At 55.1% G+C, this 17,158-nt stretch overlaps 1 protein-coding gene across 2 annotated transcripts; it reads right to left on the bottom strand.

Annotated features, from left to right (window-relative positions):
* Positions 1 to 5,524: 5,524 nt before the first annotated feature.
* LOC102893974 (interleukin-1 receptor antagonist protein) lies at positions 5,525 to 16,931 on the bottom strand. Of its 2 annotated transcripts, XM_025045024.1 has the most exons (5): positions 16,851 to 16,931; positions 9,764 to 9,815; positions 8,245 to 8,333; positions 7,497 to 7,609; positions 5,525 to 6,668 (listed from the first exon to the last, which is right to left on the bottom strand). In XM_025045024.1, exons 1-5 carry the CDS (start codon positions 16,858 to 16,860, stop codon positions 6,456 to 6,458), a joined length of 477 nt encoding a protein of 158 aa, XP_024900792.1. In that variant the 5' UTR covers positions 16,861 to 16,931; the 3' UTR covers positions 5,525 to 6,455. The 2 variants fall into 2 exon arrangements, with proteins under 2 accessions (XP_024900792.1, XP_006909525.1); XM_006909463.2 differs by lacking the exon at positions 16,851 to 16,931 and having other exon boundaries at positions 9,764 to 9,903.
* Positions 16,932 to 17,158: the final 227 nt, after the last annotated feature.

Genomic DNA, 17,158 nt, shown 5'->3' with positions numbered 1-17,158 from the left:
GTGCATCTCGCAGACACCGTGTTGAGAGGAAGAAACCAGAGGAAGAGCCTGCGGTCTGAGCTCCATTCCAGGAAGTCCTTCGTAAGGTGGTGGGGCCAGGCTGTGGGTAGAGACCAAGCAGTGGCTGCCTAAGGTGGGGAGTTGTGATTAGGAGACAGAAGATTTTCCCGTGTTATGGAAAACTTCTGCATTTTTCATGAGATGGTGGTAACACACGTGTACATTTGTATGTGAGTGGTGTAGACAGGCTAAACACTGCTAAGTCATGCAGGATGTTGCTATAAATTGTGCCTCAATCAAAAGTGCTATTCAAATCCTTTTGCCTTTTAACTTAAATCCCCCTAATGGCTCCTGATGGCTCAGATCTAACTCCCTCACATCCCTAGGAGGTCATGAGTGATCTACACTCTTACGGGATTCGGTGGGGAAACAAAATGAATTTATATCACAAGAGAGAGAAAAGGAGTGCCACCTGATGCGAAGGCCACTGGCTTCACCCAAAGCCACCCAGTGAGCAGGTCATAAGTGTAATTTCAGTCTACTCCCGATGAACTGGGAGAGGGCTGAGCAGAGTGAGGGATGCAAGGGTAAACCAGTTCCTTGGCAATATTCCTGGGGGAGCCTCCTTGTCACAGAGCTGGCAGGAGAGAGAGAAGCACCAGCTCAGAGGATGGAAGTCAAAGCCTAAATGAGCCCTTGGTCCCAATGTTCTTGAAAGCCTGGTGTGGTCAGTTGAAAGAGAAGCTGTCACGTCAGAGCAGCAAGCAGTTCGTCCTGGGAAAGTGAACACTTGGAAAGGCATTGGGGGCAGTTGGATCCTTTGCTCTGGGCACAGAATGCGGCATTTGGTTACGTGTGTGCGAAGCAGAAACTATGCTCCCAAAGGCAGAGATTCAAGAGCTGTCCTGTGGGCAGTGTGAGTGGTGTAGACAGTGCAATGGTGTAGGTGGTGCGAATGGTGCAGACACAGTGGACGGTGTGGACAGCATGGGTGGTGTGAATGGTGTAGACAGTGCGGACGGCGTAGGCAGTGTGGACGGCATGGATGGTGTGAATGGTGTGACAATGTGGATCGCGTAAGTGGTATGGACGATGTAGGTGGTGTGAATGGTGTAGACAGTGCAGACGGCGTGGGTGGTGTGGACAATGTGGCGGTGTGGACAGTGTAGGGGGTGTGAATGGTGTAGACAGTGCAGACGGCGTGGGTGGTGTGGACAATGTGGCGGTGTGGACAGTGTAGGGGGTGTGAATGGTGTAGACAGTGCAGACGGCGTGGGTGGTGTGGACAGTGTGGTGGTGTGGACAGTGTAGGTGGTGTGAATGGTGTAGACAGTGCAGACGGCGTGGGTGGTGTGGACAGTGTGGTGGTGTGGACAGTGTAGGTGGTGTGAATGGGGTAGACAGTGCAGACGGCGTGGGTGGTGGGGACAATGTGGCGGTGTGGACAGTGTAGGGGGTGTGAATGGGGTAGACAGTGCAGACGGCGTGGGTGGTGGGGACAATGTGGCGGTGTGGACAGTGTAGGGGGTGTGAATGGGGTAGACAGTGCAGACGGCGTGGGTGGTGTGGACAGTGTGGTGGTGTGGATAGTGTAGGAGGTGTGAATGGTGTAGACAGTGCAGATGGCGTGGGTGGTGTAGACAGTGTGGTGGTATGGACGATGTAGGTGGTGTGAATGGTGTAGACAGTGCAGACGGCGTGGGTGGTGTGGACAGTGTGGTGGTGTGGATAGTGTAGGTGGTGTGAATGGTGCAGACAGTGCAGACAGCATGGGTGGTGTGGATGGTGTGGTGGTATGGACAGTATGGCCATGTGGACAGTATGGGCAGGAGGCGAGGGGCCACATCTCAACACACAGCTTCCACGTGTTTCTCTTCTCATCTGGTCGGCCCATACCACACCTGCACATGTTACATCTGCTTGGAAGCGAGTGTCCTACTGAAACAAATGATCCTAGGCCAAGTTTCTCACGGGGACTGTCGGACAGCATTGAGTGCTGTCTGGGGACACAGGTACCACCTAGTGGTACAGAGCTGGAGAAATATTCTCTTATTTTCTTGGAACCCCCTGGGCACCTTGAGAAACAAGGCTTGGGGATCATCTGGAGAGACGGCCCTTGGTGTAGACATGGATGGATAAGAGGGGACAGTGTGGAAGATCTGGGTGACGGGCCCCATGGGCACAAGTGAGGGCCCCTCTCTGGGTCACCCCAGAAACACTGGGTGGGGGTGGTATTACATCAGGACCAGGACACTCCGACAGAGTCATCTGCTTGGCTTTCTTCTGCAGCCGGAGGCCCTGGAGACAGTGGCTTTACAGAACACATTTGCACAGAGACTTTCACATGACAACTGTCAAAACAGCCCAACAAGTGCTGTGACCTCGGTTACCAAGTGGAATGAGCTTTAAGAAGCTTCAGCAGCCTGTTCAAAGTCACCCAGCTGCTGGCCGTGAAGCTGGACCTTACTTCTGGGCCTTCAGACTTCAAGTCAGAGACTTTTTTCTTTTATGGCGCCCAGCCACCCAAAAGTGGGCTTCTGGACACCAGCCGTCCCTACTGCTGGCTGCCCTCTTCCCTGCTCAGGGCAGCACACACTCTCCCCACCAAGGGCCTCAGGGTAAAACGCACTTTCTCCAGGGAGCCGCTCTGCTCTGCAGGGGTGGAGGTGCCTGTGACTTCAGAGCTCTGCTCTCCTGAAGCACACGGACATTTTGTTTGGATACCTACAGGTGAGCCTGGACCTACTTGGTGGGAGGAAGTCACAGGACATGTACAACAGAAACAAGAATTTGGGAGCTGGCGGCCCACCAGCAGCAGGGATGGCCTCCAGGGTTTTTCTGAGAACAAGGTATAGGCCGGGCCTTAGAAGCTTGCCCAGGTGGCAAGGCCCAGAATGTTTGGGACAATGGCCTCTCATACTGTTCTCATTGTGGCTCATGCAATCTCTGCTGTGAGCCTGAATTCCTGTTCATCCTTCTCTCTCTTTCTTGTTTGTCCCTCCACACCTCCCCACTGAGACTGACTTTCGCAGCGATGACGCAGATACCCAGTTAGTGCACCTGAGTCCCCGCGTCTGCCACAGTAGAAGGAATTATTCGCCCTCAGCATAAGAGAGAGACACAACGGAAAAACACATTAACTGTGCAGAACACCACCACACACGCTGTATATTTGAACAGGCCCCACTTCTGGCCTCTGTGTATGGACTCCATGGCTGGATGTGACATAGAGCTGCTGCTCCATGATGAAGGTTGTGGAGTTGACGATAGGACACTGGTGTGGGGGACCACTCCTGCCATGATGTAGCAGGGAAATGGATGTCAGCAAGCAAACAAGCAAACAAGCATGATGTCAGGGCTAATATTGGTAGAAAGAATAATAAAGTGAGGCACAATGACAAGTCAAGGAGATATAGGTGGCTTTGGGGCAGATGCCACCTGAGATGAGTGGTCAGGAAAGACCTCTAGAAGGCTCCATTTGGGCAGTAGCCTCGGCAGAGGACACGGGCCAGGTAGGTCTCCAAGACAGAGAATTCTGAGCAAACAGAAGAGTGGGTGGGAAATGCCCACGGAGCCTATACACTTCACGACATGTCTAAATGAGCTCAGTCAGTTTCAGGTAAGAGGCCAGGTGTTCCAGAGGTTGCAAAATGCAGAGTGCTCAGTACCTATATTAAGGGTTCAAATAGCACCCCTGGAAGGCCCCATAGGCACCATGCAGATGGGGCCTGGCCATAGTCCTGCTGGGGGCTATGAGACCAGGCGACTGAGAACCAGCAGGGGGCCTCCGCGTCTCCCCGGGAAGTCACCCCGGAGGCTGGGTTTGTAGGCCACGTAGGAGTAGTCAGTGCCTAGCAAGGGATTATGTACCCTACGGAAGGCAGGCGGTGAGGGGTTAGGCTTCAGAGTGTCCCGGGCCTGTTCATGCTTCACAGTGGCTATAACATTGACTGTCACTGGCCGGGCTGGCAGGATCTGCCCCTGCCAACCTTGCCCCCATCCCCATGCTCCAGCCACAGGCCAGTGACAAAAGCAGACTTCTGCAACTCACTAGAACACCACCGAAGAGAAAGATGGAGGTGCCACAGTGACTCCAACCACCCGGGAAGGCCACCTTGACACTGGATACAGATGGTCCTGTCCCTTGGCAAGGAGATCCTCGAGGGGAGGTGGAGTAACAAGGGGACACAGTTTGAGGTCACTGCCACCCAGATCACCCTCTGCTCTGATCATCTGACTCCGCGTGGAATCCCCTGGGAGAGGACAGGCATGGCTGTCTCCCCCCCGACCCAGTCCTCCCTGTAAGGAGAGTCCTGGCCTTTTCGTTTATGTCTTTTATGTATGCCATCCACCACCCACCAATGACTATGACAAAGCTTACGTTTCCCCTGCAGGCATGGCCTTGGGTTCTCGTGTGGGCAGGGTTGGCATGTGTGCTCCTGGGTTGGGGTATAGGAGCGAGTCCACAGGTCAGCCACCTGGCACTTAAGTCAGGAGCCATATGGTCCAGGGGTCCGGGCCCTGGCATGCTGATGTCTTGGCTTCACCCTGGCCACTCTCAAACCAGCCCAGTTGGGATCAGAGAGCAAGGCAGGGTGAGGGGTGTAGCCCACCACTCAGCTCTCCTTTAGGGGTGTGCTCCCAGGCACCTGGCAGAGGGGCTCAGGGAGCTCCATCTAGAAACCCCGTCTGAGTCACACTGTCCTGAAACAAGCCAGGTGGCCAAGATTACACTGCAGCTGGTGGCCCAGCAGGGGGTTCAGGTAGGAGGGAGGACAGCACCCCACTCGCAGACCATTTGGGGGATGTCTGATGAGCAGTGGCTCCTACAAGCTTGCACATGCACCTAGTGGGCCCAAATGCGACGTCCCCCCGCCAACTTCCTCCCCCCCAACCCTTGTTTCCCAGGTGCCCACTCCCTCACCCCCCAGGTGCTGACCTTTTATCTGTGGACATTCCAGAGTCATGAAATACGACACAAACACACAGAAGACTGGCCGGCCGCATCCATGCCAAGGTGTAGAGTGCTACCAGGATCCTACAGCTCTGCTGCTCTTGCCTGACCCCTCTACCCCACCCCGTGTCACGCAGTCCCCACCACCAGCCTTCGGGGACAGCATGGTTTCACCTCTCCTCATGCTCGTCTGCATAGCCTCCACACAAGCTTTGGTTGTTTTGAACTCTACGTGAGCGAGCCGTGCTCTCGGCTTCTGTGAGTGGGGCTCCCTGCTCCACTGTGGGCAGCTGCCGTAGTCCCATATCGGCTGTTGAGCTGCATCATATGGACACAGGCCACCAGGTGTTCTGTGATGGGGGTTGTGTTGTTTTTGGTTCAGGGCTACTGCTGCTACACACCTTTCTTCAGGGAGGCACGTCCTCATGTGTCCAGGGACAGTGAGGCCCCAGGAGGGACGGGCTCAGAGGAAGGCACCAGGCCCGTTGGATGAGAAAGCCGTCAGCCTCCCCGTCTCCCTGCACCCTCTGCCCTGAGCCTGGGGGCCACAGACATAGCTGGAAACATAGATGCATTTTCAAGGTTTTATTGTAAAACAAAGAGAGCTTAAGTCACAAGGGGCAGAAGACGCTCCACTCGACATATACGACCCACCTGTGAGCACCTGTTGAGAGTCAAGCACGTGCTCAGCCCTGCGACGACCTGAGACACATGCAAGTCACAGTCCCTAATCTAGTCTGGGGGGGACAGACAGACGCACACGCATCTCTCCAAAAAGCCTGAGTCAGAAGTGCTGAAATGGCCAGGAGCAAGTCAACCCTGAGGAGGTCAGAAGGGACTGGGGCCAGCTGCACTCTGCTTTGGGGACTGGAGCTTTGGGGGCGCTGCTGGCAGCCATGAGAGGTCTGGAGTGGAGATGGTGCTCAGGACCAGGGCAGCAGGGTCTAGACTCAGGGAACACTTAGGAAAGAAAGAATTAGGGACCAGCTCGGAGTGTGTGCTTTCATTTTTACAGGTTAGGCCATCACAAAAACAAGGAAGAAAAAGGAAAAGGAGACCTGCTCTCTCTACTGTCTCACAGGCACAGGACGTCTTCCACCCCTAGGAAGGATGCCATCACCAAGCGAAGAGCTCTCATTCAGATTGCTTGGGATGCGCTCCCACAAACACCAGGAAGCCCTTGCCTGCCGTCGAGCCACAGACCTGGAACTACTGCTTCCCACAGTTTGCAAAACAAGGTTGGGAGCCACTTGGTGAGAGGTAAGCAAGTGGCTTGAGGGAATGGGGGGAGGGTGGACAGGAGAGCAGAGGACGTCACACTGGCCAGGAGGCCTAGGTGTTCCCGGGAAGGCATGGATGACACTGAAGGGCTTTGAGCTGCGCTGGTTCAAGCTGCCCCTTAGAAAGGCTACTGCAGGGGCAGATGAGGGGCTGGACAAGGGTCCCAATGCCAGGGCTCCCATAGCCCCTGTGCTGGCAGTGGGACGGGGTGGCAGCTCCTCTAGTCTTGCTGGAAGTAGAACTTGGTGACAATGACGGCCTCCTCGGGCCTATTGGTGAGGCTGACGGGCTGGTCTGCCTCCAGTGCCGTGCATAGAAACCAGCCCGGGCAGGCAGCAGACTCAAAGCTGGTGGTGGTGCCGCTGTCCGTGCGAATGAAGGTGAAGCGCTTGCCCTGCTCCTGGGTCCTGCTCAGGTCAGTGATGTCGACTTCCTGGGAGCCGGAGTAGACAGGTGAGGGCTCCGGTGCCACCTCCCCCTACCCCACACTGGGGTCCAGGCACCCCACAGGACCCCACAAGTCCAGGCCTTGTAGGACAACAGCCACATAAAGAGGCTGCGGCATTGTCACACCCTGGCTCGGGAAAGTCTGGCCACTCTGGCCAGGGGTCCGTGAGTCTAGTGAACACACAGCACATGAGCAGAGGCAGTGCCTCAGTATGGCCACTGTGGGTTAAGATTTGGTCCATAAGCTCCTGAGACAAAGCTGTCTGTCCCCACTGCGGGCAGCCCATCATCCTGCACGGGGCCAAGGGGTACGGGGCCCCAGGTGAGGGGGACAGCCCATGGGTCTGAGTCGACAAGGACTGAGGAGGGCCTAGACAGGACTTCATTGGAGGAAGGAACATCTAAGGGGGAGCCCTGGGACAAGAGAGTGGCACACAGAAACTGAGGGCCCCACAGGAACCTCCTCCTGGTGCTGACCCCATGTAGCCCCTCCCCCGCTGAGGCTAGACTCAGCCATGTGACACAGGCTTTGGCCAAGGAGACATTAGCAGTGTGATGCAAGCAAGCGTTTCATAAGTGTTTGTGGTTCTGGAATAATCCCCCTTAGAAACCAGCAGCTGTGCTGTTGGGAGGTACAAGCTGCCCCCAGAGCTCTGGGTGGCCATGCAGAGACAGCCTGAGGGAAGGGAACCGTCCGGACGCCCCAGGGCCCGCCGAGCCCCAGCACCCCATGTGGAAGGGAAGGGCCAGGTCCTAGCTGGCCCACGAGCCATGAGGAAGAACATGAGTGACTGCTGTCTGGGCGAGTCCTCACCTCCAACTGCAGCCTGATCTCGTCTCCCACCTTGACACAGGACAGGCATAGCTTCCCTCCATGGATCCCCAGGAGCATGGCATGCGGCTCAACCGGCACCACATTGAGCTTCTCTGAGGGGAGCAGAGCAAACGGTCAGGCTGTGGGGGTGGAGAGGCCAAGACAGCCAACAGTTGGCCTCTCCCTGGGCTTGTTCTGCCCCTGACCTAAAGCAAGGTCATCAGACCAGCGGGGCCCATCTTTCTGATCTGCACCCAAACAGAAGACCAGACAAGCACATATCTAACTGCTCTCAGACACCTGACTCCGGCCAACTGGTGTGTGGCCCACGCTGGGAATCACACACAAGTCAGAATGGGACCCAAGATGTGGTGGCTTTGAGCCGCCTGTCCCTCCATGGCCTCTGGGCCGCCAGTAGAAATGGGAGGCCAGCCTGTCTATGCCATGCGCTCATCGTGGGAGTGGGGCATCAAAGTCCAGGCACAGGGATACGGGCCCGGCTAGGCACAGGTTGGTGCATAGGCTCCATCTGGTCCCCCCAGCCTCAGCTGTGGCCCTGGGACCACCGTGCCTACAGGTGGTGGCTCCTAGGCTCTGCCCCTCCCTGCCCTCTTGGGACCTCCCTCAAATGTGGCCCTTAGAGGCCGGGCTTCCCCAGCAGGGTCAAGATGTCACACAGAGGCCGCCATACTGCAAATCCAGGCAGGGTGACCCAGAGCCCACATCGGTGTTCCCAGCTACCTCTCACCTTCTAACTTAGTGTTTTGTCCTTGCAAGTATCCGGCAACGAGCTGATTATTTCTCAGGTAGAAGGTCTTCTGGTTAACGTCCCAGATCCTGAAACATAAAAGGGCCGCTGTGGTGGACAGCACTGGGCCCGGCCCCAGTGTCGCTTTCATACGCCTATGGCAGGAGAAGTACACAAGGGTCAGCCCAGGCTCTCCCACTCCTCATCCTCAGGTCCCAGGAGGAGCCCTGGACTTGGGCCCTGAGCAGCACCAGCCTGCAGGCCCTCCAGGTGCACACACATTCTGCCTGCCACCCCATGTGGCAGCTGCCAGCCTTGCATGGCCATTGAGCCTTAAAATGCAATGTGACTGAGGGTCCGAATTTTTTAATTTTATTCTGTTTTTATTCATTTAAATGTAAATTTAAAGAGTCATTTTAGGCTAGCAGCCACCACAACACAATGTTGGAAGTTTCAAAGGACAGAGCACCTTACAGTAACTCACTCTGTGTCCAGGGAGTGGGGGTCTGTCCCAAAGCGTGTCTTCTATCCACCAGGGGCCGGCAGGGGCAGCTTCCTGTCCAGCTCATCCAGTGGCCTGTTTCTGGCCCTCAGCCTTTTCCTCTTGGGGCCCCACTGGTTGTGAGATTGTGTGACCCTCCATGTCCTGCTACCTCCAGCCTACCCTGGACCTGGGCCTGACTCCTGTCCTGGAAGTGTGGCTGACAACACCTCTTACCCGGTAGCTGCAAGGGACCACGAGTGTGGAGAAGTAGTTGGGCAAACTGTAAAGCTCTTCGCACAGGTGAGCATTTGACCTTTTGTAATATCTCCCAGTTCCAGGTGAGCGCCTCTCTGACGGGACTAAAGAGCCCCTCCTGGAGCCACCAGCAGATGGGGATGGAGAGCCCACCTTCCCACATGAGAGGGGCGCACCTGCCCCGTGCAGAGTTTGACTCGCTGTTCAGGCCAGAGGGCGAAGTCTCTGGACATGCTCAGGACTGGCTAACAGGGTGGAGGGCAGACGCAGACACACGGTGGCCTGTCATTTTCACAACAGTAATGGTGACATCTCGCAAAGCCTCTGACCCAATATTTAAAATTCATAATAGTTTTGGGCACTTTACAGTTCACAGAGCACTGTCACACTGTTATCTTCACGACCACCCTACAAGGCAGGCGGAGGGCCATCCTGAACCCCATGTCACAGTGGGGAACCTGAGGCTCCAGGGGCCAGGACGCTCCAAGGTGTCGTCAGCACAGATACACATCACTAACCATCACCTAGAGCTGGGGGCGGCCCTGCCCCTGGCACCCTCTCTGCTTCTTTGCCGGGCACACTAGGCATAAACCCCGCCTTGGATCCTGGCCACATGCCTGTCTGTCACCTGCTGAGTTGCTCGGGTCTCTGGGAAGTTGGCTGGGCCCCCAATGCCAGCTAAGCATAAGCACAAGTTCAGACGGCCCCGCAGTGGCAGTCCCTTCCCAGCACCCTCCCCAGAGGGCTATGCCGTGTCCACCCTGCCCGCACCGGCCCTACCTGAAGGCTTGCATCTCGCTGGGCCTCTTCCCTGAAGGGCGGCAGGCTGTCTCTGCAGGGAACAGGAAGAGGAGGAGGAAAATGAAGTGGCTGGGGCTGCAGATCCCCATCCTGTGGCAGCACTGGCAGTGAGGACTGCCATTTCGGGCCCAGAGGAGCTGCTTATAAAGAAGATAGTCCCTCACCCGGACCAGCCACTGCGCCCTGCCCCACTCAGAAACGGAAATTCCTCACATTTCCAAAAAGAGAAACCTCGCTGTTGTCACCGTCGGCCCTGCGGGTGTCGCAAGTCGGTGTCGTAACTGGCCTGCCTTTTCCCCAGGAGGGCAATTTCCGCAAAACGAAGATTTCCATTTCCCTGCACTGAGCTCCCGGGCAGGACAAGCACACGGGACCCTACCCGGGGCCTCATCTGCCCACAGGTGCCCTGGGGCTGTGTGTTGACTTAAAAAACAGATCTGAGTAGAAATATCTGAGGGGCAGGGCCCCAGCACAGGGACGGTCTCATGTCACATTGTGTCCTTTGAAGGGCGGACAGCCTTGCTGGACTCTGGACCAGGGACTGTGACCATTCTGTAAAAAGAACCAGGTGGCAGATGGGGTAGGGCTTGAGGCCACGCCACCCCATGATTACCCAGCTCAGCATCGCAGCTTGAACACAGCCAACAATCTGTCAACGGACAGGCTGCTTGGGTTCCGTCTGACTTTATTTACAGAAACGAGTGGTGGTAGCTTTCCCTGGAGTTTTCTGACTCCGGTTCCCGAGCCAGTGTCCTGGAAGGGACCTTGACACCAGCTCTGTCCCTGTTGTCCATATCTCTGAGGTTACGGTCTTGGGAACGTTAGGGTGAGCTCAGCACTGGGACAGAAATGGATCCAAATTCTACCTCTGCCACTTGAGGCCTGGGTGGCCTTGAACAAGTCACCTCACTGGGAGGGAAGGGGGGATACTGGTTGGAAGGGACAGCTGTGGCCCACAGTAGACATGAGCAACACTCGTTCCTTCCCCACTACATTCTAGAGCCTTAGGAAGAGGTCAGCACCCTCCTGATTGTGGACAGAACAAAGGCAAAGAGGGCCCCGGGTGACTGTGACCAGGGTGCTCATGCCAGGACAGAAGCAGATTGTGGCGTCTCAGGACTGCTTGGGAGCTTGGCCACCCCCCACCCCTGCTGTCTCACCCTGTCACTGCTGGGAGAAGACCCAGAAAGGCCCAGGAAGGGAAGGACGCAGGGGCCCTAACTCTTGGCCGGGGCCTTCCTCCTGCCGCAGCCAGTGTGGTGAGCCTGATGGTTCTCCAAGTGAGTTGGAGTCTGCGCCCGAATGAGGGGTGAGCCATTGAGGAGGACGGCCAAGCTGCATGGCTGAGGGCGGCTGAGGGAGGACACCCTCGAGGTTCTCATCACAAGAAAAAAATGACATGACTACGTGTGGTGACGGGCAAACCACTGCATTCTGCCCTCGAAACCAATACGCCATGTCAGTCACATCTCAATAAAAAATAAATGAGAGGAAGTTCACACAGGAATCCAATTTCTAAAGAGTCCCTCGTCAGAGCAAATGGAACATTTCTGCAGAAATCAAGTCACTTCCCCGGTTGTCTGAATAGAGGGGCAAATGGCTCGTACACATCCCTGCTCTGTTCTCACGTGTGACCTGGAGGGAGTCATCTGCCAGGGGAGTCATCTGGGAGTCATCTCCCAGAAGCACACGTGAGAAGAGAGCGTATCTACCTTTGTGGCGTGCTCTGTTGTCTCTGTTGGTTCTGTTGTCTCTGTTGGTTCGGGAGGACTGCTTGAAGGAGGAGGTGTGTGTGAGCCCACAGTCAAGGTCTTGCCCACAGGGCATCTCCTGGGAACGCCGCTGTCCCCAACCCGAATTCAGCATGGAGGCTGGTGTCCCCACCTTTCCCAAATCTGTGCCTTCACCTGTTGTGCCTACAGGCCTCCCTGGGTCTGAGGATGGCTGTCCCCAGGACCGAGCTTGAAGCCAGGCGACTGGGCTGCATCCTCCCATGTCCTTTATGAGCTGGACCACCCAGAACATGTACACGGGCTCTCTTGCTCATGGCTTCTCTACTGCTAACTAGGGCTAATAACAGAAGCCGTGTGACAGTGACTACCAGGACGGCACTGTGCGTGCTGTGCTGAGCCCTGACCTTGACATGCAGGAAATGCTCAAACAATAGACGGCTGCTGTGTGTGCCCTTCATCCCAGGTGAGGTGGGCAAGGTCGGTCACACGCCCCTGACCCAGTCAACCCTTCCCTTGCCCCCGGTGGGGAGGGGAAGCCCCTGGCCTATCCCCACGCCTCTGGCCACAGCTTGACTCTTGGTTTCGTCCCAAGGAGGCTGGTGGCCCTATGACTTCTCAGTACGGGAAGTCTCTGACTCAACTCATTCTCAGTTCTGCTGCTCAGCCCCTCACTCTGCTTCCCGAATCAAGTATAATGGGCTCAGCCCTCCCTGCTGGGCCCCATTTTTCCCTCTGAGCTCCAGGCACCACGATTGTGTCTGGTGCCGTCCACGTGCCAAGCCCTGCCCAATTAGACGTTAGTGACAGCAGAAGCGACCAAGTCCCACTTGCACTAAAATAGGAAACCCGGGCCATCCATTTCCCAGGGGTGACACTAGGCAAGGGCATGGAGGCCACAGGCTTAGCCTCCACTGTCAACTCCCGCACAGCGTTCAGCACATACATGCCAGCTCTTTCTCAATTTCAGTTCATTGCATCTCTCAGTTCTAGAATTTCCATTAGGTTCCTTTTTTGTATATTTTCTAGTTCTCTGCCAAAAGTTTTGATCTTGTCTTTTAAATCCTTGAACATGTCACTTGTGGTTCTCATAAAGGCTGCCCCTCCCCGGCTTGAACCCACCAGGTCCTCTCCTGCTGTATTTTCCTCCGGTGAACAGGCCACCTGCTCTGTGCCCAATTACATCTTACTTCTAGACTCTGCACAGAGAGCACTACAGGGATCATATGAGGCTTGGGTGACGTCTTTATCCAGAGGAGACCATGCTGGCCTCCACTGGGTAGGGAGGCCAAGGCAAGGCAGCCCAGGTACCCTCACCCCAGCGGGGCTAAAGGCCATTCAGTGGCTGTGCTAGCCACTCACACCTGACCGCCTGGGGTCCCAATCCAAATCTGGGGGTCCATTGGACCTTGCTCCTCAGTGGGAGATAAAGCACAAACTTTTTCACCAACCACCCCGAACCTCCCAATGCTGCCAAGCTTAGCGGCAGCCTTAGAATCTGGCCAAGGCTTCTGGGGTGAAGGCCGAGGCTCGGCTCCACCTCCCGGCCATTCTTTGAAGCCTCAGATTTTCAGCAATGCGTTTTTTCTGGCGTTACTAGGTACCAAGCAGGAAGGCTGGTCCTAGACAGCCTGCGCCAAATGAGGAAACTGACATGTTGTGTTTTTTGAATCTGATTATTCATGGTGTTGGAGTTAAAGCAGCATTTGGGGCAGGAGCCAGAGGAGGAAAGGCAGGGAACTTAGCTTAAAGAAAAGTGAACCAGAGAGTGACACTGTCAGATTCATTTTAAGGTTGCCCTGGGCACAGTGGACAATGGTGACACCAGGTTGTGGTCTGGGGGACCGAGCCTGGAGGCAAAGCAGCAGGTGCTGACTAGTGTTACAGCTGGGTTTCAAAAAAAGAGTTCCGATTTGTAGCATTCGCTGGTTCCTCCATTGTGAGTGCTTTCACCACGGACAATTTCGAGCCACCAACATGACATCACTGAGTGCAGTCGGGGAGGGACACATACAGTCAGACCCCGCTGGCTCCAGCGCCCCACAGAGGGAGGAAGAGGGGACTGCTCCCAGACTTTCCAGAAAGAAACCTTCCCATGTCCCAACTCCAACCTCCCACCTTATCAGCCCACAGGTCCTGTTCCCTTGCAGAGAACAATCCCTCCTGATAAATCCAGTTTATCAGACACCCTCAATGACCTTCGATTCAGCTGTGCCTCCTGGAGCTGCATCTGTGTCACCCTAGCTCTGTTGGTAAGAAGTTAAGCTGCTGTTTCGGGTAGACAAGTGTGCCCCTTAAATTGCATGGCTGAATCTTGCCCTTGGACTCCTGTGTGCCTGAGTGTCACAGCACACAGCACACAATATGGGCAGTTGTCCCATCTTGTAGAGTTTTGCTGAGATAATAGTGTAGAGGCTCTAGTTACTCTTTCTAAGACGTGGGTAACAAACTGGTATGCAGAGGAGGAAGAGGGATAATGTAGCATGACATCTCTGTCATCCGCACCTGCCCAGCCCTGCTGAGGGCCGAGTCCACCTCGGCCAAATCAACAGCAGGTCAGGTTTGGAGACAGGCTCTCCTGGGAACCGCTGCCCACCAAACAACCACATGGGGTGACCAAGTCTGCCCTCTGGCCGCTGACGAGCAGTCAGGAGACTGTGTGTAAAGTCAATTGTCACCTTCACTGCTGGACAAGGAGGCTGCTCTCCCCGGGCCTCAGGGCTCACCTGGCTTAGTCCTCCAAGGCAATTTAGCCCAGTAACTCCGGGGTCAGGTGTGTGTCTGCACTGAGAGCCACTTTTATATACTTATCTTGCATGTCTAGACATACACGTTTGCTCTTGCTGTCTTGGCTCTGGGGGCAAGCCTTATTGGGCAGCTTCTCCACAGGCAGGAGAGGGACAGGAACTGGGAAGGGGACAGCCATGTGTCTTACCTGCTCTGCTCGGGCCCTGTGGCCTCCTCTCTTATGCAGATCTCTCTTGGTCCTCCCAACACAACAATAACAAGCTGTGCCAGGCAGGCATGTTTGCACCCACTCTTGAGATGTGTGAGTACTTGCGCTCACTTTGTAGAATAAGAAATCAAAGCTCCAAGAGACTAACTCCCTTGCCCGTTCCAGGCCAAGGCAGGGTCTGAACCAGGTCCCATGCTGCCCTCTGCATGGCCATCCTGCCAGGCGGCTGCCGCTTCTCCTCTCTGCTCCATCGCACCATTCCCGAGAGCAAGAAGGGTGCTCGTTCTTACGAGATAAACTCACATCGAACAGGGCAATGGTTTGTTCCACCAATACTTCGAAATTTTGGGAGGTTTTTTGGTCAAAATGAAAGGACAACCCCAAAGCCTCACATGGGTTGAAGAGAAAGCTCTCCATGTGCTCGCAAGCTGGGCGGCGGCCACCAGGGTTTTCTAGGACTTCCCCAGTTTTAGTGTGAGGGTCTCACATGCTGACTAACCCTCAGCCTCTGGAAAACTGAGCCAGTTGGTCGCCATGCAACACAAACCCTGAAGAGTACCGGCCATCTGTTGGCTGGTACATGCGCGGTGGTTGCTATACCTTGCTGGCCTTTTAGCTGCATGCTTCCCGCAGCCTGGGTATGGTCCCTTCATGAGAAAGACAGGCAGGCAGAGCGTGCACGGCCTGCAGTGGGCACAGGGGTTGTGCCCACTTCTACAGGCAGACCTTGGGGACACTGTGGCTCAGGGCCACACCACCTCAAAGTAGCAAGTCACAAGAATTCTTGGGTTTCCCAGCACATCTAAAAGTTCTGTTCACATTGCACTATAGTCTATTAGGTCTATACAATGTAATAGCATTCTATCTTAAATACACACACACACACATACATACCTTAACTAAAAAATACTAATTATTACTAAATTTATTACTAAAAAACATCAATCATCATCTGAGCCTTTAGCAAGTCGCAATCTTTTTTCTGAGGGAGGGTCTGTCCCAGAGGGTCTGCCCTGATGCTGATGGCTACTGACCAATCATGCTGGCAGTCACTGTAGGTGGGTGGAAATTTCTCAAAATAAGACAACAATGGAGTTTGCCACACAGACTGACTCCTCCTTTCATTAACAATTTCTCTGTAGCATGTGATGCCGTTGGATAGCATTTTACTCACCAGAGATCTTCTTTCAAAGAGGGTATTAGTCCTCTCGGACCTGTCACTGCTTTATCGGCAGAGTTTATATGACATTTTCAATCCTTGGTTGTCACTTCAATAATCTGCCCAGTGTCTTCATCGGGAGTGGACATGTGACTCTTCCTTTCACTTGATCACTTAAAGACCACCATAGGGTTATTAACCGACCTAACTACAATATTGTTGTGACTTAAGGACAAAGGAGGCCCGAGGAGAGGGACAGAGATATGGGACTGGCCAGTCAGGTGGCAGTCAGAACGCACACGAGACTTGTCCACTAAGGGCCCTGTGTCCTATGGGTGCAGTTCACAGCATCTCAAAACAATTGCAGCGGCCACTTCAAAGATGACTGAGCATAGATCACCGTAACACACAATAATAATGAAGTGCAAAATATTGTGAAGTTTACCAAAATGTGACACAGAAACACAAAGTGAGCAAATACTGTTAGAAAAGTGGTACCGACAGAGGTGCTGGATGCAGGGCTGCCACAAACCTTCAATTCTGAAAAACACGCAGCACCTGTGAACCCCGGGGTCTGCCAGCCCCTCCTGACCTCAAGGAATTGAGACCCAGAGGGAGAAAGAGTGCACCAGGTGCACCTGGCCCCAGAGGCCGAGCCCTCAGAGCCGACCTGCGGGTCTCCCCCCTGCCCACTCACACCTGCGCCCGCAGGCCCCACACTCAATATTTCATTTGCTCACCTTATCATTCTATTTAATCAAATACTGCACATACTACAATCAGAACATCTGACTCCTCTTGAGAAACGAGACGTTCTGTCCACCTGGGCCTCTTCTCAGGTGACAAGCATCGGTTGGAACAAATTTGTGACGGCTACCACCATCCCCACTGCCTGTCGGACCTATGAGTATTTTTCAGGGAGCCCGCACCATCCTCCCTGTCATTCCACAGAACGTGTCCCCAGCCCCCATGCTTCCACCAACACGGGAAGACGAGAGACAGGCTTTCCTCCTTCGTGCCAGCCTCCTGCTACCTGCGAGCCAGCCCGTGTCTGCGTGGTCCCCCGACCTCTGCCGTGGCCAGGTCTCCCACATGGGCCTGCAGCCCACGCCTGCAACATCTCCCCACAACCCTGCTCTTCCGTCTGAAAACGTTTGGTAAACACCAACAACATTTCCTCCCCAGTTTTCAGATGAAAAGGCAGAAGTGGAAGGAGCTTACCCAAAGCCATGGGGGCTTAGGAAAACGAATCTTCCAAGGTCCTCCCAGCCCCGGCTCCAGACCGAGCTGCAGCCTAAGACGGAGGACGCCGGGCAGCACCTGGGCCCCCAGAGCCTCCCGGGTGCGGCTGCGTCTCCTCCTGACGCCCACACAGGGCTGGCCCAGCCCTGCTGCCAGGAGGGTGACTCAGGCTGACAGGAGCCAGACAGGTTCTTATCTACGGAAAACTGGAAGGTGCACTGGACCACTGGGCTGGACCCTTGTGCCCACCCAGCCCCGACTGCCACTGTTCCCGCATGTGTCCACTC

This window comes from Pteropus alecto, unplaced genomic scaffold, assembly GCF_000325575.1.
Source record: "Pteropus alecto unplaced genomic scaffold, ASM32557v1 scaffold223, whole genome shotgun sequence".
In the NCBI taxonomy this organism is placed as follows: Eukaryota; Metazoa; Chordata; class Mammalia; order Chiroptera; family Pteropodidae; genus Pteropus; species Pteropus alecto.
The sequence above is the reverse complement of the archived record's forward strand: the minus strand, read 5'-3'. Positions and strand labels throughout refer to the sequence as shown.